The following is a 23,539-nucleotide window of genomic DNA, read 5'->3' on the forward strand; positions in this document are numbered from 1 at the left end:
TAAAATAATAATGAAAGACTTGATTAATAAGTACAAAAAAAAATCAAATTTTGAAGTTTCCAACTCACATCCACAATTTCTAAAGCTCGCAAAAAAATTGGAGGTCAAACACAATGCGTGCAACACTCTGCCCATTGACCTTCTTTGAATAACTTGACTCTAGCCATTTTGGACACACAAACATCTGCCTCAAAGGATTTATATGTTTAAGAACACTTTGCAACGTTAAAAAAATCATTGCAAATCTTGTGACCGCGGGTCTAACCAACTCCTCGTCTTTGGTGTAGTCTCTCATCAAGTGAGAGACCCAAGGGTGATTGTAGATATATTTTGTTATCGTCCTTGCTTCCTCTATAACCGGTTTCACCCAATCCAATTTCCCTATATCCTCCAAAAGAAGGTCAATAACATGCGCTGCACAAGGAGACCAAAAGAGTGTGTTATGCTTTTCTTGTAAGATCCTACCCGCTGCCACATATGCTGCTGCATTGTCAGTTATGATTTGCACCACATTTTCAGCCCCAACCTCTATCACAATATTCTCTAGCATTTGAACCAAAGTCTCAGCTGTCTTTATCTTGTCCGAGGCATCCAAGGATTTAAGAAAGATCACTTGATCCTTGCAAGAAACTAAAAAGTTGATGATGGTACGGTTTCTTCCATCCGTCCATCCATCTGAAAGTATGGTGCATCCATACTGTTTCCATTCTAACCTTTGCTCTTCAACCACTTCTTTGCCCCTACAAACAACATCTTTCAACAATCTACAAGCACAACATAAAAAATGATATTCACTTTAAGTACACGAGTTAATTACTTTTAATAAAAACAAGTAAATTGTAAAACTGTAAAAGTATTAAAGTTTGAAACAAGTGAATTACCTCCCACTCAAGGCTGTAGGAGTAGGTGGTTTGTATCCCTTTCCTGCTACTGTACAACCAATCACAAAATTCAGAAAATATGGACTTGCTGCAACATTGAAGGAGAGCTTGTTAAAATACCAAAAATCAGCACATTGAATGTCAAGTTGTGCATGCAGATCACGGTTCCATCCAGTACCCTCCAATGATGGTTGTGCTCTAGGTGTGTTTCTATGCACAAAATAACCATCAATAGAAGAGCTTTGTGGTCCACTAGACCTAGCAGAATTGGAAGCTGAGCCCAAGGACCCGCCACGAGTAGGTGTGTTCCGTACGCGGATCCTTGGGCCACGAAAAGAGCCCACTATCCCCTCAATTGCTTCTTCTTCTTCATCAAGGGTGGCTGGGATACCTAGTCACATGACACAACCCACATCATCTCATTATGAATCATGATAAATTGATAATTGTTTTAGCACAAGCATTAGTCGTGATTAAAAAATAATAAATGATTGTTAAAACTTAAAAGGAAACATACCTTGCGATTCGTAAATGGCTGCCCTCATGGCCAATTTTGCCCTTTCCCTTTTCAACTTCTTCTCTTCTTGGGCACTAAGCAAAACAATCATCTCCCTTTTTATTTCCTCTGTAGTCACATCACAAATCCTTGTGTCACACTTTTCTATACCAGCAAGGTGGTACTTCAAACAAGATATGCCTCCACGGATTTGTCTTTCACATTTTATGTATATGACACTATTATACTCTGTTCCTTCAAAGGCATATTTCCATGCAAAGTCTCTAGCCCCTTTAGTGCGCGTTCCTATGAATCCAGATGGACATGCTACAAGACCACTAGAAGACGCTGCTGCCCCAGATGTAGAGGAAGCCATATTTGCTGGAAAATCAGAGAATAAAACAAAAAATGTATTAGCCTTAAAGTTATGAAATTATTGAGAAAAACTTGATTTTTTTTGGGAAAATTGCAAAAAGATGGTGTTAGGTCTTTGCCTCTTTATCATGACTCATTCACTCTAAAACCGTAAAATGTATTAGAAAACATTACAAATGCAAGATATATGCAAGTATGATGCAAGATTTGCAAGTATGGGAAGACAAAAAAAATTTAACTCAAAAGAAAAATAAATTAAGAAACTTACTTGTGGATCCGGATTTGCTTGGAAAGAGCTTCAAATCCGCTCCTAAGCCGCTGAAAATCGTTACAAATCGCTGTCAAACACCTATTTTTTGCTCCAAAACCCTTCTCCTCCCCACCCAAGACGCCAAACGCAGCAAACACAAATGAAAAAACGGTTTAATCGGACGTAGGTTTTAACTGGCTCCGCCCGCGAGAAGTTCCTAAGTTATCGCGAGAAGATGGCGATAAATCGCTGGTATATTGCCAAGTTCTCGCCACGAGAAGTTGAATTTCTCAGCCCTGAATTCCGGCGATAAAATCACGTTACTTCTCACTGTGCCGAACTTCTCGCGATAAGTTGACTTATCAGCGAGATCTCGGCGAGATTTTAAACTATGCTTACAATATCAACATACTTCCACAAAGGAGAATCATAATGGGGTTCTATTTTTTGTTCTGTATTGGCTAGTGAGGAAGAGGTAGATGCCATTGTAGTTCCTTTTCCCATGGCAAGAAATTGTATACATATTCAATATAAAAGCAATAGAATGAAAAATTCTGGAAAACAATTGGTAGATCTTATGGACAATGAAAGAGAAATTTAAAAAAAGAAAAAAAAAGAAAAACTTAAACAAAACCAAAAGCAAATTAAACAAGAACTTACCTCTTCCACTCATTATAGTCTTGCAAAGGTGTAGGAATGAGGCACAACAAACACTCGAAGAATATCCACAAATCAATTTTTCAACCTTTTCTTAAACAACCAAACTCTTGCTCAACCACTTATTTGCTTTTGCACAAGACAAAATAACCTATTTGTACACCCCAAAGGAGAATAAGAAGTCAACATAAGCCTTTCATATCCACTTTTTAGGGCTGTGGATGTCAAAATAATAATAAAAATTTACCCAAAAAAAAAACTTTGATGCCACCCACAGGCCCCAGTTTGACCAAGTTTGAACTTTGTCTGCCCGCTAGGCAGTTGGTCTGCCTGGGTCTAACTAGCCTGTGGCTTGCTTTGAACCAGCCCGATGTGCATTAGACCTTGTCCAGGCCCACAGATAGAGTAGAGCAGGACCATGGACTAGTTCGAACTGTGCTTGGTCTATTAAGATAATATCTTATACTTTCTATAATAGTCAACTACTTGTCTATAGTCCGTCTTTCAGTCTAGATAGGAATGTTTCCTATCCCGTCTCTTTTTTCTTCAGTCCAGATAGGAATGTTTCCTATCTTGTCTCTAGTTTTGTTTCTAATTCCGTCTTCAGTCTACGTTGTTTCTTTTAGAAACAACGTCCTTGTAATTCTTTATAAGGAACACACTTGTTCCTTTGTTAATCAATCAATCATCCGGAAATCCGTTAATTTGCCAACTCTTCTTGAATCTTGTAACATGGTATCAGAGCTATTACTTAAATTTTTTCGAAAAAATTTATAATTTCTTCGTGAAATTATTTGTTTAATTTTTTTCAAAATTATTTCTGTTGAATTTCTCTAAAACCTGCTTAGGGTTTTCGGCCTAGAGAAATTTCCAAACTCGGGTCTGCCTGTGTTTGTTCAGCACACTCTAGCCCCATTCGTCCATGCACATCGATCCTTGAAGAAAAATCTGCCATTTTTTATCAAGAAATTTGAAGTTTTTTCAAGCTTTTTTTAGATAGGGCCGTTTTTTTTCGAAACCCTAATTTTTGGGGTCGAAAAAATATTTTGTTTGCAAAATCTTGGTGGGTTTTTCGAGAGCTCAATTGGGTTGTCGTCCGTTTTTCTGGGTGCCTCGATTTTCGAGCCAACGGATCCAAAAAACGACAGCAAATTCCTTCTGGGTTTTTCGAGCTCTCTTCTGGGTCATTCTCTAATTCTTCTGGGTCTTTCGTATTTTTGCCTTGAAGAACGTGCCTTCACAGATTTTCACAGTTTTTCATTGAAAAATGTGCCATGGCATCTCTGACAAATATTTTGCTCGAACATAATTCTAAATTCAATGGTCGCAATTATGGAACCTGGAAGCAGCGCATCATTGCAATCTTCGAATATCGAAACACCGATCAACTTGTTCTGGGTGTTACGCAGTGTCTGACTTCTCCGGGTCTTGATCAAGATACATGGGATCTGAATAATCAAGAGGCAGTAATGCTTCTCAAACTATCCGTAGCTAATGACCAGCTTTCTCAGATTCCATCCGGCAAGACAGCTGCCGAAATCTGGACACATCTAAAAGGTCTTCATGAGACTTCCGACAAGAGCAGAGCCTTCTGAATTTGTTTCTGAGATCATGGGTTTGTTGATTTTCTCCTCAAAAATCATTTCAAGTTGTCTGTAATACGCAAGGTTGCGTGAGATTCTGGGTTTTACCTTTTTTTCACAAAAACGAAGTTTTGTAATTGTAACCTATTTTGAGTCATAGCACTCTTTTGGCAAAGCTTCTTGGTTTCAACATTTTGTAGATCCAGGGAGGGTCTCATTTATCCCAGAATGTTCTGACATTCGTACGTTGACCATTAAGGGAGGGTATTAAGATAATATCTTATACTTTCTATAATAGTTAACTACTTTTCTGTAGTCCATCTTTCAGTCTAGATAGGAATGTTTCCTATCCCGTCTCTTTTTTCTTCAGTCCGGATAGGAATGTTTCCTATCCTGTCTCTAGTTTTGTTTCTAATTCCGTCTTCAGTCTATGTTGTAACGTCCTTGTAATTCTTTATAAGGAACACATTTGTTCCTCTGTTAATCAATCAATCATCTGGAAATCCGTTAATCTGCCAACTCTTCTTGAATCTTGTAACATGGTCCAGCATCCAGTTTGGGCAAACGAGACAACTTAGCTTGTTTGTCAAGCTATATAAAATAGATTATTCAGTTGTAACAATAAATTATTCAGCTTGATATTTCTTTTGAGTTTAATGAAGAGCATCCAAACCATGCTATGAACTGTTGATCTATAGAATAAAATCACGGCCTTTACTGCTCAAGTCACCATGTCTGTGATAGACAAGCTTGCCCCTCACACACCTTAGTCATGTATCACGATCTATACTAAAGAAACAAGTGATTGTTTATCCACACCACAATGATCAGACTTGCATCTTTTCTCCTCACTAGATATTGATATACCCTAGCTGGAGTTTTGATTCAAGGGGGAGTTCTGTACAATCCCTATTTCCCAAGTGGTGCAATAGCATGCCCAAGATGCTCAATGATGGAGCAGTGGAAAATTGATATAGGGCATTTGCAATAGAATTGTGGATTGCTAAAGATGTGACACATTGACATTAATTCAAAGTTAAGCGTTGGCTGTTTGGAAGAAGATATCTGACTGAAAGATTAACAAGGAGTGAAATATGTAGTGGATAAGAATCAGTAGCAGGCGCGAGTGATGATGCTCTGACACTATCACAGAAATTTAGAAGTATTGTGCTTATATTACATTGTTCCAATGATACATAATGCTAATTTATAGGGCTTACATCTTCATTATTATAGAAGAGCTCCTATAGTCACTCCTTTAGATAGATACTCGTGGTATAAAATCATATCACAGTCATGGCTATTTACAAACAAAAACAAATCAACAAACGATTATGTGTATCCAAAGGACAAACTGACAAAGCTAGAGACAGAAAAATGATGTACTATAATTAATAAAATGGGTATTAGTTGTTGTCACTGTGTCAATGTGCTTTTATAAATTTTGTTTTACCTGTCATTTTTCTGGCTTTGAGGTATAATACCTAGTATGGCCATTCTGAAAATAGAAAGGTGCTTCTGGATAACAAAATGATATTTGATTTTCATTTCCTGTTTACTCATTCTGATTGTTCATTTTGTGGGCGCTAGTTTTGCAGTTGCTTTGGTATTTGATATAACTCATTAAAAAAGGCATTATTTCAAAAGTTCTTACATTTTGAAAGTTTGTTGCAGGATCCTGTAATGTGCAGTGTAACTTTAGGTGTATCACAATTTGAGCGGTGTGCCCTCTGGGTACAAGTGCTTTATTATCCTTTCCATGGAACTGCAAGTATTGGAGATTTTTATGATGGAGACTTTGCGGAGGATGATCCTACACATGTTATGCGACATAGGAGGACCTTGAAACCAGATGTTGGAGAACCTGTGGTTTTAAGGTGTCAGCCTTATAAAATACCACTAACCGAATTACTTTTACCACACAAATGCTCACCTGTGGAATATTTCCGTATATGGCCAAGCCTTCCAGCAATTTTGGAGTTTACTGGTGTCTATACATATGAAGGCAGTGGTTTCAGGGCAACTGCTGCTCTTGAGAGTGATGCTCCGCCTTTCCTGAGTGGTTTAAAGTCCCTTCCATCAAAGCCTTTTCAACTAGTGTGTTCTCATGTTCTTCGAACTGTAGCAGGATTTCAGGTAAGCTTAGTTTTATATATTTGCTTGAGTTGCCAAGAAGACATTGCTTAGAAACTACAAATGACCTAAATTGTAACATATGTTCCTGAGGATGCTTTTCATTTCGTACATGTGTAGATCTTCTGTTTGTTTATGGTCTTTCCTTCTGTGGAAGGAACTATAATAGGGTACTAGGGATTGATTACATCAATTTTTTTTTTATCAAGATGCCAGTATGATTCTTGTATCATTCCTGTCCAGAATGGATGGTGGATTTCATTATAAGTGTTTTCTTTTGTCTAGGTATTGTTATTTTACATATCAATTTTGTGATTCCTTACCAAAATATAATCCATCAAACAATTCTCTTTATGGAATCAGCTCTTCACTTTTTTTATGAATCTGCAAAACATTTCTGGTGTATGCTGTTGCTTTTGTTTGGAAATATATTTTGTATTTTTGTGTTAAAGATCTAAGTACTTGCATGCTTCTTGGTTGCTGTGGGTCTTAAAGTGTATCACATGGCATGTATGGGGATTTCAAGTTTTTATTATTATGTTCAATGTATCTATGTAGCAGTGCTTAGGCATGTCCATTACTTCAAATTGTTTTCTAAATTTCCAAGGTCTCATATGTTTTGAAGTGTTGCTTTTAGTATCACAGATGTTTAAGCAGAAATTAACAAATTAAGACAATAAGATATGAGACAATTCACACAAATTCACACAGCATATCCCCTGGAAATACCTTCCAACTTGAAGGGGAAAAACTCAGCAACAAATAGATACTTATAAAGATTATGACAAGGCACAAGTCTGATTACACAACCAGCCAAATACCAGGCCTATTTGAAGTTTGAACTACTGATCACCTTGAACAATAATATATTAATCTGCCCATAATAATATATATATCAACCTGCCTGTAGGATGTATCGATCTGCCTGAACAATATTCTGTAATGTTATATATTGATTCTTAGTATGACAGCAAATTATATCTGATTTTTGTCTTCTTACAATTATATCGATCTATTATCTGTATATCTTGTTCTGTATATTTGTAGCCTGTATATACTATGTCCATCTTCTTCAATTGTTACTATTCTGTAACGTTATATATTGATTCTTAGTATGACAGCAAATTATATCTGATTTTTGTCTTCTTACAATTATATCGATCTATTATCTGTATATCTTGTTCTGTATATTTGTAGCCTGTATATACTATGTCCATCTTCTTCAATTGTTACTTAGTGAATTCTTTCTGCATTATCATCGTTCTCTGTTGGTATCAATCCTCAATGAATGAGGTCTGTTATGAAATGATAACATGAAGGGGTCGTCTTTCCTCAATAAGAAGTGAATTCTTTCTGCATTATCATAGTTCTCTGCTGGTATCAATTTTCAATGAATGAGGTCTGTTATGAAATGGTAACATGAAGGGGTCGTCTCTCTTACGGAAGAGAGACGACCTTTCCTCTATTTGTATCTCTTTAAAAGATCATAACTCTAATTGCTCTTATTGCTTAATGTTTATTATCTTAATTCCTTAACTAGTCGCTTGCAGCGATTTTGGTCTTAATGACAATGATTACAACCTTAATGTTAGATAGCGAATACAATCCAAACAGATCACAGGTATTGCTGTATACAGTTAACAGCGGTTACTCCCGATGCTATAAAACATCAACAGGAAGAACCTAACCCTGATCTCCAAAAGTTGGGTTTAAAGATACAGCTAATATCACAGACTTTGAAAGCTATAGTATTTTTCTTTTTTAGGGACCAACAAAAATTTAAATAACTGAAGTAAATATTTGTTACTTTACCTCTTTTAACTGATATTACTGAAGTTTTAGTACTATCTCTATACAGGGATGAAAAATGTTTGTTTGTTTTTCTCCTTTCTAATGATTTTGAAACTTATATATTGTGCTTTCCTTTTTGCCAGGAACCAATAAAAATTCCATTAAGCTATCTCTGTAAAGACAAGTCATTCATTATTTTCAGGCCCAATTTGTAGTAACCATGAGATTAGTCACCTCCTAAATGGGATAAATATAGATAGTTAATCATCTTCTACAGCATCTGCATGATTTGCAAGAAAGTAAAACAATGAGTTAAATGTAAAGGTGGTTTGTAAGGTCAACAACAAATGAGACTTATAACTGATAATACTGAAGTTTTAATGCTAGCTCTGTGCAGGGATGAATAAATTTCCTTTGTTTTTCTCCTTATAATAATTTTGAAACTTTATACTGGGCTTTCCTTTTTGCTAGGAACCAACAAAAATTCTATTAAGCTATCTCTGTACAGACAAGTCATTCAGTAATTTCAGGCTCCTAATTCGTAGTCACTGTGAGATTAGTCACCTCCTAAATGGCATAAATATAGGTTATTAATCATCTTCTGCAGCATATGTGTGATATGCAAGAAACTAAATCACCTTATAAATTTTCTTAAAAATTTGTACAACTACAAACTTACCTTCATCTGGATTTGAACCTGTAAGCTCCCGAGTAGAGCACACATGCCTTTGCTATAGGGTCCACTCAGGTTGTAGGTCATATCTATCATCTGAATCAAATCAGGGTCTTGCATTTAGCAAGAGATCTATCGTGACCCAGTAATGATATACCAATTATGTCTCAAAGTTTCAACCAATCACAAATGTTCTCCATGAGAGGAACCCCAATGATAGTGGGTCAGAAAAGGGTGATAACATTGTCATCAATGGGATTCTTCTTGTCACCATTGCTTATTTATATGAATCAATTATGACATTATCATTTTATAAATTATAAAATTCTTGTGATTATCCTGACATTAACTTTGACAATAAATAATGCTGTTCTGCTGTTTGGGTCCAGCCTATGCCATGCCAGATCTATATATATATATATATATATACCTTCTAGCAATATCTCATGAATGTGACCATTTACAAAAGGTTGTCCTTAGGGTTATTAAATCCAAAACATGAATTGCAAAAATGTTATAATTTGTGAGTCAATTACCCAAAAAGCATTTCATCTTGTCTTTAGAAAATATTTTTATTGGAGTAAAGGAGGCCAGGAGACAATTCTCAGCAATCAAAAAGTTATTTCCAGCAAATCGTTCTGATGTTCTCGATGTTGTAAAAGTGTACATCATCAAATCTGTACTTGAAGAGGAAGATAGGCATAGTTCCAGATAGTTTTATAATGGGGGAACGGGTTTTGGGGTTGGCTGGGAGACAACTGAGCACGGTTGGCAAGGGGATGGCACAAATACATATAGTACTTGAAAAATTAGCAAGGTCAGCCCAAGTTTCTAGGACGGGTATGGCAAGGGACAGGGGAGACAAGTTTCTAGGAAGGCAGTTTTTTTTGCCAATTTTGGGGATGGCTAGGGGACTGCTATATAAAAATAGGGAAAATTAAAATATGTAGGGAAGTTTACAATTTCATATGAAAACATGGATAAAGCATGCACTTATGCATTATAGAACTTTAAAAATTTTAAATATAAGAATTAACAGAATTCTTGTGCCAAACGTGTTATTTTGTGTCAAATTTCCTATAAAATTCAAAGTCCCCCTAGGTGTTCCATGTCCCCGGAACATTTTTGGCATGGGGATGCCATTAAAGGGTTAAGGAACAAGTATAAAATTGGACATGAAAATTTGGCATATTGTCTTAAGTTTAAATTAATAGACATTAAAAACATGACAGTGATCGCATTGAAATTTAAACATTAACAATGGTGGGCAGACTTTTGGAACTTTGGGAGCAAATCAAGAACAAGAATTGCAAATGAAAATTTGGGATACTGAGTGATTGCATTAACAACAGCAGTGGTGGATGGAGGTCTGAACTTTGGGTTCAAAGGTTAGTGCTCTTTGTGGGGTTGTGATAGAGCTCCCAGTGGGGCTCTAGGGGCAGAGGCCCTAGTGGGCTCAAAAGTGCAGCACGGGTTTGAAGGCAAAGCCCCAATTGGGGTTGAGGTGTAAACACTCCTCATTGGGTTTGGTGGCTGCACACTTGGAATGCTTCTGCTAGCAAAGTGCAAATAAAGTTTCCAAACCCGCGCAGACACCTTCATTATGAATGTCATTTTCGCTATTCTACGACCTTTTTTTTGCTTGAAATTTCTGATTGGGATGTGTGGAAACAGTTATGTGTCCCTTGGACAGTCAGGGTACTGCTGCAATTTCCACAAATGTCCCAAGGATGTCCCTGACATATTAGCAGAGGTGGCAGCGAGGCAGGGGATATTCTCCCAAATCCCAGTGTTCTGGAAACATCCACATCTTGGAAGTAGGGTGATATTAGAGACACATATAAACCCAAGTCAAATGCATTTTTGCCACTATGTGCTATTTTAAAACTTCTTTCTTATATAATATGTATCGATATAATGTTCATGAACATAATGCTATTTAAAATCTAGTTTGATGCATATAATTAATTAATAATCTTGATTACGACTAAGGCATAATCAAATAAAACTAAATTGAGGATTTTAAGTTTGTAATATCCTAAATTTGAAAACCGGAATCTGCCTAGGGAAACATCTGCAAAACCCAGGTCAGTCCACATATATCGCTTAAGGCACAAAAAGTTATACCACTGTATCATAATAACTAGTACCATTTAGGGCAACAAAACTCTTTAACACCCCCCTTTTTCCCATTGCTAATTATGACAATTAAATGTAAATAAAAGATACATTCTGACTTATATTCACATTAATGAAGGACAGTTATAACAATCATCAAGTAAGCCTATCTCATTCAAGCAGTTAATTTCATGTTCAGTTGAAAAAAAACTGATTTATCTGATTCCTAATACATTGAAAGGAAAACCGATTTATAAGCATTGAAGGGAATAACTAATTATAAGCATTGAAGGGAATAACTAAAATACCTTCAACTTGATATTCCAAATTCATAAAAGTAAAAATACTTGTTACTCGGAGATATTGGATGGAGATCTTAACTCTGTCTTGTGTAAGTCTTGGCACTTGGTGGAGAGGAGAAGCATTGTCAGGGGCTTAACCTCCCAACCACGGACTTTAAAGTATCTCCACACAATCTCAACCGAGAAAGGCCCTCCCTACCTGAGATTAGGCTTAGGACCACCACTGCTCAACCACCGTGCAACCTGGTGTTAGAGTATCAACCCACTGCTCGACTACACAAACAAGACTTATACACTGGACTACCACAAGCTGATGCATGTTTCTTTTATTAATTTCACTTTCTTGCTTGGGTTACTGATGGTTTCTTCTTTTATCATGCAGGAGTATCCTTTGTTCCACACCCTTCATCTCAACCTTACTGGTCTTTCTAGATGATTCATCGGGTGTTTGTATGAGTAATGGCAATCACAGCCAAAGAAATCTGCCTAATTGGCCTTAGCTTGTTAAAGAGAATGTGAAATAATATCTTAATATGCATGGCCTATTCTTCTGCCTTTCTGGCTTTGGCTCAAATAAAAGACATCTGGAAACATTTAAGCATACATATATAACACCTAGTATATCAGCCAATCTGGTGTTGATAACAAAAACGACAGTTCCAGTAAATTTATTCAGTCATCAGCCATTCTGGCTTCCTAAAAACACAATGGTATAGAAGTAAGCTCTTACAAATCTAATTATCTAGGACATATAATTCTTATTGCAGGAAATGTATAGCATGATGTTCCTGTATAAGTCTGCCCTGTACTGGCTTATATTTCAGTATTACTTTAACTAATAGAAATCTTGCATTTTGGCTCTGTCTTGCTGTTTATAAAAAACATCATTGTTTCATTTTTAATCGGTAAAATAGCATAGGAAAATCTTTACTGCTTTAGTCAAGCATCACGATCTATTTACATAATATATATTGACACATGCAAACTTAACAACATGACCTGGTATTGGTCATATTTGCAAAATATGTGTAGCTCTGACTACTTGTACAGAAGGCCGCCTCCAAGAGGCAATTGCAATGAATGGCTATGCACTGATATAAGAACTTTTAAAAGGAAGCAATGTTGAAAATGATGATTCAATTGCAGAAAGAATATCGAGAGCAGAACAGAGAACGGTAATAAGGCAATAATAATGAGCCATCATGTGAAACGTAGCTTAGTTACAAGCAAGATACAATGTGGCATGAGTTACAAGATTCTTTGGCCATCGGCTCATGTAGTAATAGTAAAATTGATTATATGGCCAAACAAAAAATAATAAAGTAATAAAAAGGCCGATGAGAGCAATATAGAATTGTGGCTGCTCAAAGAGAAAAATAAACTATTGCTAAGAATATATTAAAACATATATTAGTTATTAAAACATAAATTAGATATTAAAACATAAGATATAGGGCCAGTGTCGTAAGATATTATTAGAACATAAAATAATATAGCTCAAAGGTAACTATAGTTCTTAATTTGATTTAAGCTTGAGTAATTATTAAATTATATAAGTTGGACCGATTAGCTCATGGTTGTCCCTTAGTATACCCTTGTTTGCCTAGTCGTTTCTCCTTGGTTATGGTGGCTTAGGACTCTTGCTTATTTTCTCAATGGTAGGTGGTGCCCCCGTGCCCAATTCCTTTCAGGCAATGCTTCTCACCCCTTTGAGGTGCTCTTACAAGGAAAGAGATCCTCCACGATAATATCATACTCAATATAATCACAATTACTATAACTAGTTATTTTTAATAAACCATCATAATGGCTAACCATCATTTCACTTCCCATGAATTTATGATGAATAACGAACTTTCCAAGGTAACGTTACAATAACATCATAACGATTAACTAACAAGTCACCTTCATATGAAATTATATGGATCAACCATCTAACCATCATGATCATAATTAATTTTACCTGTCAAATGACTTCACATGAAACCCCAACTGTTATATGAACATTTTTAAATTGAGCCAAAAAATGGGATGTAACATACCCTTCCCCCTTGTGTTTCATCGTCCTCGATGAACTTTAAATTTTAACAAACGCTATAAAGGACATTTAAATTTGGGCCAAAAATTGGGATTTAGCAACCTTGCTTCTCTATTGATCTTAAGAGGGGATCTTGATACATTTTTTGTCTTCTCAAAAGAATTTTAATATGTCTTCCTATTGCATGGTTATTTTGATATTTGTGCCTTTTCTGAGAGGTTGATAGATTACCTGCTTAGGGCACACCACCTTACTAAATCTTGGATAGTTTCTTTTAGCCTGTATCTAGAGCCTATGAAGTTAAATCAACACATCTTATGATTAAAAGTATGAAATAACAAATGACCTGACTCCTGAAGCTGTTGATTTCCGTGGCAGATACAGTTATAAAACTTGACACTGCTCAAGGTGACATGAATACATATTAAATGTTTTGGGGTCATCAGAACATAGATCCAATAAAGTTTACTGTATTGTCTGCAAGAGTCACTGAAGTAAAACAACCTGGCTGAATGTGTGCTGATGTAGGACTGAATATACATTCATAACAAACTATAAAAATGCAAGCTGCATTGTGAATACAAAAGATACAAGTGCCCTCGGGAAGAGAGAATGTTCTGGTTTATCGAGGCTGTCGTTATCAGTACACAATTCTGCCCGTGGAAGACATATCCACCTGTGCCTGAATCATCCTCACCAGCAGCCTTTGGGTTTTCATAATTGGGTTAGTTTGGATACATCTACGAGGCCTGTAAGATCCTACTCGAACTGAAGTGCTGTCTGCAAACCAAACATTTCCCATCATTGCAAGGGTTTGTAAAATCTAATGTAGGTTATCGTGCTATTTGCAAACCAAAGACTATATGGGAACAGCTTGGGCTTTGATCACTGCCTGTATCATGCCTCGTTTTTTAATCAAGATTTATAGAATGTTCGAATTTTACTTTGTCCAACCAACAGTAATTGAGGTTTCTTGACTCGTCGATAATAATTAAAGAAAATGTCTGATTTTGCGAACTTCCACCTAACAATAATTGAGGTTGCATCCTTACCTTCCTTCTCATTATTGTTTTTAATTCCCAGCCAGGAAAATCAGACAAATGGACAAGATTGTTGTGACCAGAGCTGTTACATGCAAGGGCAGCTGGAAATAATGCCATTGGTTTTTGGCTTTGCCTTTCATAAAAACAAACCATATCTGTAGTTTTTTCTATTTTAACTAGTTCTTGTTATTTTATCTGGTGGTGATTTGGGCACATTGACCCAGTTTGTCATGTAGTTCTTAATTGTTTCGCTCAACTCAATTGACATATTTTTTGTGCTAGTGTATATGTTTCTCTTGTTATCCTCTTCTCTCTCTCTCCCTCTCTCTCTCCGTGGCACACATAAATGTCATGCAGTATTAAATTTGTTCTCTTTCATTTCTCTCTCTGTGGCACACATAAATGTCATGCAGTTCTAAATTTGTTCTCTTTCATTTCTTTTAATATGTTGTCTGTAATACTACATTGTACAGCTATGCTATTCTGCAAAGACATGGCATGGAGGATTCTTGGGCATGATGATCTTTGGTGCAAGTGAAGTAAGCGTGAATGTTGATTTTGGGGATGAGACCACCACAATGATATGCAAGTTTGTTATTCGAGCATCTGAAGCATCTATGGTGAATGAGATTGGTGCTGACTTGCAAGACTGGTTAGATGATCTTACAGATGGAGCAGTAGAATACATGGCAGAGGAGGAAGTAAAGGAAGCAGCTGCTGAGAGGCTGAGACGGTCAATGGAGCAAATAGCCATTCTAAAAGCAGCCAAGCCACCCCCGCAGCCTCCCAAGGAAGAAGAAGAGAACCCTGACAAGGTTGAAGAGAAACCTAAAGAACCTTCAACTCTAATGACATTGACTGCAGAGGAGGCAGAGCATCGTGCATTGCAGCAAGCAGTGTTAGAGGAATGGCAAATGTTCCGTATAAGTAAATTAACAGAAGTGAATTGATTGCCATTTCCCATGAAATGTTATTTTTCCTATTTTTTTGTGTATAGAGGGACTCGCTATTCTTTTTTGAGGGCTGTAATTTTATCCATAAGAGTTATTTTTCAACTTAATTTTTTTATTGTTGGAAAACTGATGCTGAATTATTGTTTCAGTTTTCAGTAGCAGTTACCAATGATTTAAGTTTTGTGTGACATTAAAAACATGTCGGCTGTTCTTTTATTCCTTTTCTGGGTTTTCATAATTCAATTCAGAATGTTTTGACCGGTACATGATATGCTACCACTCTTTGTGACCTTTTGATTTCTATATATCTGTTCATTCTGCAAGCTCAATGAACAATATATCTTCCTTCATTGTAAAAGTTTGTTCATCCTGATGTAAAACAAGTCCTCTACAACATAAGAACAGGTGGGTATGTGACCTTGCTCTTTTATTTGCACTAATTTCACTTGCACCTTTGCGTAAGCAATGTACCTTTCATGTTGAAATACATTTTTAGGTAGCATTCCATTAAAGTGATGATGTTTTATGATGCCTTTTGCTGTGCTCAACGTAGAAAATATTGATATTGTAACTAATAACTGTCATATCTGTTGTACAATTTATACTTGGTCCAGTGGCAGTACCATTGTATGGTTGCTATCTTGAGTTTTTAAACTTATGAAGTATGATTTGGCATTATCCTGATCTAGTCATTTCATATCTGACAAGATATATTACTTCATGGTACGATTGGATTACCAAATCTTACTAAATTGTCTAGCACACTATTCAGTTTAATGTTAACTAATCATGATTATGCTGTACGATTCGTCTATCAATAATAGAATTCAGTCTCATGACTGTAACAACATTTCAGTGTCTATCGCTGCTGCATAGTAGAAACTAAAGACATTATCTTTAAAATACCTTAAACTAATACATCAGAGTTAATATAATAGAATTTTAAATCACATTCATATTTTTGTGATGTATGGTTTTTAATCAGAAAAATCAGCTATGTTTGAAAGACTGCCATGTTCGATTTTTTTATGCAGTTACGAATAATACATCCAACTTCTTTCAAGGATACATGTTAATGGATTTTCACTGTACTGGCTAAATGCGTTAGATGACCGACCATCTGTTTTTTAATATAATGTAGCACGAGCATTTTTTGCTATATATTTGTTTATACATATTGACGTGTTCCTCATTTTATTGTATCTCAAGTGGCAAAACAGTCAATGTTAACAAATTAGTTGATGTCAAAGCATATGCACAAGTTGAACATATACCCAGTCTTATGGCTGATGTAAAATGAAGAAAAATAGCACGAATATGCGTACATTGACCATTTAGTATAATATTGGTTTCAACTTTGAAGAATTTCTCAAGTTCATATCTTTAGAAGAAGAAAAAGAAAGAGATAAGAACACCGAAATTCTAGCTAATTGGAGTTTCGACTTTATATATAAGCTGTTCCATTCTTGATGTTGTTTTCAACTCTTATGTAAACTTTTCCATTATTCTATAAATTTCATTCTTCGTGAAATTATAATCAAACAATGATAAGCCTGTAAACAAATTGTAGTAAGATAATATTGAAAGTAATAATAACCTTGCTTTTGGATCTATGAAAGAAGAATGAGGTGAGGCCATGCCTTCTGAATGAGATTTTTTGTGGGGTCTATTTGTAAGGATTGGTCTTGATGCTAAAGAGAACCATGGATGTGGAGTTCTATTATAATTTCTGAATTTATTATACGTTCTGGATAACAAATATCCTTTAAACAAAAATAAACATAGAGTGATTTTGAGAAAAAATGCTAGAAGCTCTTTCAATTTATTATATAAGAGGATAAACTTACACTCGTTTAGAAGTAAAAATATTTGTAAAATTTATTAAAAATCAGACCACTACCCAATCGAAAATGTAATTCACAAGGTATGAGTGCATTTGCCCAAGTTGAATGGTGCCAAAGAAAGTGATAAGTTGAAGCACAAAAAGGAATACAACTTTCAAACTCAAAGATAAAGTGATGCATTGAAGAGAACAAATTTATTAATGTTCAAGAAGGAATGATCATGACCAAAAAAGCTAAAGACAATCAACAAAGCTATCCTTGCTCTAGTCTCTTTTGTTACTATTAATCGACAATTGATTTTATATTGTTTTTATACAATAAAAAATAACATTTTTTTAATTAAATAGCTTTGGTTAGACGTTAGGAGCTACAATATGATGTATTAAATGTCACACTTCTATTAGTTCTTAAGGCAGGAAACTAATGGAATCATTAGATATATTAGTTACATAAATCTAAAAAATTGAAGATATACTAATGTTTGCAAAAGCTATATTAATTTAAATATTTTTTTGAAATTGGAAAATACAATCTTTTGAAAATTGTATTTGCCCATAATAAAAAAGGCAATGAAAAAATTCAATTTTTTCCAACAAAAATACAAATATTTTCGAACAACTATATTAACGAATGGATTAATTACAATTTTATATTTTCCATATTTGTGACAAGTGGATTAATATTTAAAAAAAGATAATCATTTTTATCTTCCATCTGACACATGAATGTCTTATCAAATATTAATTATCCCTATCTATTTTCCTTACCAAGTTCAAATATAAAGTTGAATGTTTTATATTTCTTATTTTAAATATATTTATTATTAGTTTTACATTAATATTTATTTTTATAATTTGTAAAATGTTATTGAACCATTCTAATCAATATTTAATTATCACTATCTATTTTTCTTACCATGTTCAATATTTTAATCAAATATAGAGTTAAATGTTTTATATTTCTTATTTTAAATACATTTATTATTTAAGATAGTTTATGAAGAAGTCATGAATTTATAGAGTTAAATGTTTTTTAAGTTGTATAATTTAGATATTTCAATCAAATATAGAGTTGAAGGTTTTATATTTCTTATTTTAAATTTATTTATTATTAGTTTTACATTGATGTTTATTTTTGTAATTTGTAAAATGTTATTTATTTAAGTTTACACTATATATTTTACTAGTTATCTTACCAAGTTCAAATACAGAGTTAAATATTTTTCATTTTTTATTTTATATATATTTCTTATTAGTTTTACATTGATGTTTATTTTTGACAATTGTAAAATGTTATTTTTAAAAGTTTACACTATGTTTTACTAGTGACTATTTTACAATTTTGCTCAATTTTTTTTCATAATATTAGTACTCCTCCTCAAACTTACTACATATTTTGGTACTTTGATTTAAGTAGTCAACAATTTATTATTATTATTTAAGTAGATGAAAAAGTTTATCGTCAACAAGTTCTTGCTAAAAATTGTAACTAGTTTAATTTCCCTTTTATGCAATACTACTTCAGTGAACCATAAAAACATGAAGACACAAACTTGGGTGCATGCGCCCCTTGTTATTAACCAAATACAACAATCATTCTTTTATTTCTCATAAAAATCTGTATTCTATTGATGGAAAATAATAATTGAATGATATATATATTTTCTACTTCTAATTGTCATTTTCACAAACACGTTTCACAAAGTTAAGGAGCCACCACATTTACACGAACTCAACTGCTTATCTAGAAAAGCCGGAGGGTCTTGATCGATGCCATATTTGATGAAGTAATTTGTTACAAAAGTAGCAGACGTATGACAACATGAGAAGATGATCTCGAACTTTTTATTGGAACAAATCCCTTTCTTAAGAGCGTTGACATCCATGTGAATATTGACAAAAAAACAAATCCAATTCGTTTTAATTTGCTTTTAACGATGCATATAGAGGAATAAAAAGTTTACTCACGTCTCAGCTTACATGGCTTCAATGGAGTGAATTGACTTCATTACAAGTAAACATGTAAACTGGAGCAATAATTTGGGCAAGGGCATGAAAGAGGTTAGCTTTTATCCATAAAAAATCCAAGAGACTAAAATGCATATAAAGTTATACAGAGATTCAGTAAAAGGATTCAACATATGGGAGACCAAAATGCATATTAAATTATACAGAGATTCGGTCAAGTGATTCATCATATGGGAAAAACGCACTGTTCTTTGTTTGATATGAGCATTCATTCTTGCATATGGAAAGAGTGATGCATCCATACTATATTAATTATTGATTGATTTATACATTGCATGCTGAAGTCCATAACAAATCAATCATGCTGTAAAATAGTCAACCAGTCTTCCTCTATGACAAAGTGGTAATGTTTTTGGAATGCAAATCCAACAGTCTGTAATTCTAGTTAAAAATTGAGGTATACAAATCTCTTAACTATATTAAATTATTAATTGATTAATATATTGCATGCCGAAGTCCATAACAAATTAAAATGAAAATCATTAACAAACCAATCATGCTGTAAAACAGTCAACCAGTCTTCCTCTATGGAAAAGTGAAAATGTTTTTGAAATGCAAGTCCAACAGTCTGCAATTATTAAAAATCATTTGACTAATCAAATAGGGCAACTCGAAAACAAGCGTACTCAAGTTCTTTATGCTTTTATCCCCTGTAATGTAAAATTTTATACAGCTCTAATTTTGCTTTTCTTGCATACGATAGTGTACACCTGATAGGAGTGTTCCTTAAAATTAAATTTGGCAAACAAAATTAGTGAGTTCCAAAACATGATCCATACAAAGCTCCATCTAGTAAATTCAACTAGATCCAGACACTTCTATACGCAAGAATATGCTTCTTGATGGGAGAAAAGCATCTGACTTCTCTCTATGTATTGGCAAACAAATGCAAGTAGAATATTTAAAAAGGATTCTAAAGCAAGAGCTTTGGAAGTAGTATCAGTAAGGTTTCTGTAGTTTTATTTCTTCAGACATTACATGGCCAACTTTCCACAGTTGTATAGTACAAGATGGGGCAACAGATTCGAGAAGTTGTTAAAACTAGAAGGACTGGCAACTTAACTTAATTGCTTATTAAAATAGAGTGTGATCTCCGCCTTGTGGTGAAGAGACTTATTTGCTTCTGGAAGAAGCCAATGAATAGATTTATTGATTCTAGTCTAGAAAAGAATGTGTTTTTATGGACTGCATAAGGCAATGTTGGGGTTCTGTCTCCACTACACTTGCCATACTATTTCAGTCTTGTACTTGTTGCTGCCTTTCTTGGACCACTGCCTCAAATCTTCTGTCGCCCATCTATAGTACAAAATCTTGTCCTCATTGTTGCCTTCCTTGGACCATATGCATATAATCTTCTAAATCCTGTAACAAAAACATTATTAATTGTGAAAGGAAAATTAAGATTCCAGGTTAATAAGCATAATTATAATCGAAGGGCATCATAGCAAATAATGAATTCTACTATTCAAAGAATGATGCTAAGGACTGATAAACTGACATTAATAGAAAACCAAGACTTTAATAAAAACAAATAAATGAGTTCTATTTAGTGTTAAAAACATGCAAAATATTATTGAAGACTGCAATGATACAATTTGAAATGCTAATGATAAAAAAATGAAAATGAATTTGCCTAATATGAACTCTTTTTGTAAGATATTCAATTCAAAGTTTCTAAGAATCTTATACAATAAAGACTTGTACTAGCCCACGCAGTGCAATAGTTCTTTATCATAATAAGGTTTAGTTCATCAGTTGTTTCTTCTTCCATATAGTGAAAGATAAGGGAAGTGGTTAAGTCTCACTGGTTAAGTAATTGTCTACAAAAGCTAACTTCAACTTCACAAAATGCGGCTGAATTGCATGTCATATAAAAAAGGACAAACATGATACCTTGTCTTCGTATGAATCATACATACGCTCTGTGATAGGTCCAACAGTTCTGTGCTCACCTGTAAGTAAATCATTTGTTAGAATAAAGCCATATATTAATCACAGAAGTTTGTAAAAATCATGAGAACAATAATCTGACAAAATACTTGCCTGTATTTTGAAAATGAGTACTCATAAAAGAACCCATAGTGGAAGAAGAAAACGAGGGGCCAGAAAAATTTCCTGCGAGGCATTGTGGTGCTAAAACTAGTTATAATACATAACATGAGTTCCCATGTGAGATGAAATTCTTCATGTTTTCTATACGTTGAAATAATGCCATTGGTTAAGTTGAATATTACAAGGTAGGTCTCAGAAAAATTATTTGGTCTCATAAGTTGCAAATGTTTCCATTAAAACTCCATGTAACAATCTCTAATAATTCAAAAAAAATTTAAAAAATTGTACTGTACCTTGATTAGGTTGGAACACGGTCCTCAAGTCTGTCATACTCCTGTCTAGGGAAGACTGACCAGTGGTTCCTGGCACACCATCCAAACTTCCCATGTGTAAGAATCCATCCCCATTGAGATCAACCAAATTACGGGTTGTATATGGAGTACCCGATAGCATTGATGGATTAGAGAAGAAAGCTTCATTCCCAAACATGGTTGAACTTTGATTGAAATCCACATTGCTCATGGATGTAGAATCAAATACGGGTGAATGGATGGGGTTAGGCCTTTCCGTGACCCCATCTACCTTGCTACTGCAAGTCATATTATATCACTTCCGCAATCATGTTGGCAGATTTGAAACATAAATTAAAAACAGTTACACAGGAATGTAAGTGAAAAAAGGGGCAAAAGTCTAAAAGAAAAAGAATCTTACTCTGCTCCAAGATGCGTGTGGGATGAAAGTGTGTTGTGCTGCATAAACTGATTAGCAAGGTCACTGGAAACAACATGAGGCTGCATGTTTGTTTGAAGCTGGGATTGTGGAAATTCTAGTAAGAGAAGTACACAATATTTCAGAAAAGACTGCAAAACATTAGTAACCATCTCATTGAAACATTGGCAAAGGGGGAACAGACAAGAGGTGAAAGTGAGTATGTTTGGAAATCTTGAGAAACAGAGCCTAAGAATAATATAATATAAGATCTTCAGTCCCTATTATATTTTGCATTCATAGAAATTCTTTCAGCATCCGCCCTTACTAGCTCATTAAATGTGACCATAAAGAAATTGTTGTAACTTGGAAGGATTTGAGTGCATCTCAATATTTATACAGAAATTAGAAAAGAGGACATACCTAGTGCACTTTCCATCACCATGACCTGGTGCTGTTGCTCAAGCAGATGATTGAATAACAAGATTTGCTCTTTTACTTTTAACCATATGTAATACTTCCTAAAAAAATCACTGTTTTCCCTTTCCAGCCTTTGCCACACTGTCAAATACATTAACAAATTGCTCATCAGATTGAAATAAATCTCTACAGCTTTGCTTGTTTAAAAAAGAATTCAGTCTAGTTCAACCATATAATTGAAACATGAAAACAATATCTTGGAATTTGTGCATAAAAAGTGTCTTGGTTCTGTTTGCAACAAACATAAGTCTCCTTTTTGGTGTACCCATTCTAAATGGTTCAAAAGACAATGCCAGACAATTCAACAAAGAATATTGATAGAGCACTGTGAGATAGAAAGACTTATCTTATGGTGGACAGAACGTTGTGTTGTTTTGTTCTTAATAATTAACTTGTGGTCTCTCATTGGACACTTAATAAAATTATCTTATCTATATATATTGAGGCTTTTGTTATGCAATTATTATTTGTAATCTATATGATCAGTTGATCCTTGATCTATATGATCAAGAAGTGTTTGTTATTCTTTTGAATGAATAAAAAGGTTTATTTGTTTTTGTCATTTAAAAAATCACACAAAAAATTATTTTGGGATTTTATTATCTAGGTTTTATGATCTTTTCCTTAAATAATTACTATAAGGTTTCATTATTTTTTTATTTTGTTTGGATTTTGCATCATTTTGTCCTAAAAAATCATGGGTTCTCATTTGGAGGATCTTCTAATTTTCTCCACCAAAAATTATGTAGGGGTTCTATTTTAGGGTTTCTACTTTTTTTCCTGGAAAAATGTTGCTTTGTAAACTTTAATTTCAGGGTTTTCAGTTTTTTCCACAAAACCCATGGCTTCTTGCAGTCGGTTTTGAATTGTAGTTTTGTTATAGAGAGTGATAGTTTTGTTTCCCAATGGTAAGTAGGAAAGTTTTTGGTTATCATGATCATTTGCAGAAGTTTTGCACAAATAGGGTCTCAATCACATGCTCATTTTGTGAAGTGTTTTGATGAGAAAGGTGCAGACTTCTATGCATTTTCTACCAAGACTTGTAGATTGCCTTCTGCAGGGTATTTGATAGAATGACTATTAAGGAAGGGTATTAGAACATTTTTTATTTTTTTAACATTTTAGTATCCTTCGC

The 23,539-nt window shown here is 34.4% G+C and overlaps 2 protein-coding genes across 10 annotated transcripts in view; one reads left to right on the plus strand and one right to left on the minus strand.

The window, feature by feature from the left end:
• TPLATE (ARM repeat superfamily protein) overlaps nucleotides 1-15,557 on the plus strand; it is a 99,309-nt gene extending 83,752 nt beyond the window's left edge. The window contains exons 7-8 of the mRNA XM_089787005.1: nucleotides 5,917-6,378; nucleotides 14,814-15,557. Of these exons, the coding sequence (XP_089643131.1) occupies nucleotides 5,917-6,378; nucleotides 14,814-15,290 (939 nt within the window). The 3' untranslated portion in view covers nucleotides 15,291-15,557. The remainder of the gene's footprint in view (nucleotides 1-5,916; nucleotides 6,379-14,813) is intronic.
• A 4,230-nt stretch (nucleotides 15,558-19,787) lies between these two features.
• The window catches only part of LOC149551507 (uncharacterized), a 50,268-nt gene continuing 46,516 nt past the window's right edge, over nucleotides 19,788-23,539 (minus strand). For 4 of the 9 annotated variants that reach the window (XM_089787008.1, XM_089787006.1, XM_089787009.1 and 1 more), the window contains 6 exons: nucleotides 22,348-22,485; nucleotides 21,928-22,042; nucleotides 21,510-21,805; nucleotides 21,208-21,279; nucleotides 21,058-21,116; nucleotides 19,788-20,526 (listed from right to left, as the gene is read on the minus strand). In XM_089787008.1, coding sequence (XP_089643134.1) covers nucleotides 20,482-20,526; nucleotides 21,058-21,116; nucleotides 21,208-21,279; nucleotides 21,510-21,805; nucleotides 21,928-22,042; nucleotides 22,348-22,485 — 725 coding nt within the window. In that variant the 3' untranslated portion in view covers nucleotides 19,788-20,481. The remainder of the gene's footprint in view (nucleotides 20,527-21,057; nucleotides 21,117-21,207; nucleotides 21,280-21,509; nucleotides 21,806-21,927; nucleotides 22,043-22,347; nucleotides 22,486-23,539) is intronic. The other 5 variants (XM_089787012.1, XM_089787013.1, XM_089787014.1 and 2 more) reach the window with 2 other exon arrangements.

Source organism: Cupressus sempervirens, chromosome 6 (genome assembly GCF_028749045.1).
Source record: "Cupressus sempervirens isolate cs-2001-9-10 chromosome 6, ASM2874904v1, whole genome shotgun sequence".
NCBI lineage: Eukaryota > Viridiplantae > Streptophyta > Pinopsida > Cupressales > Cupressaceae > Cupressus > Cupressus sempervirens.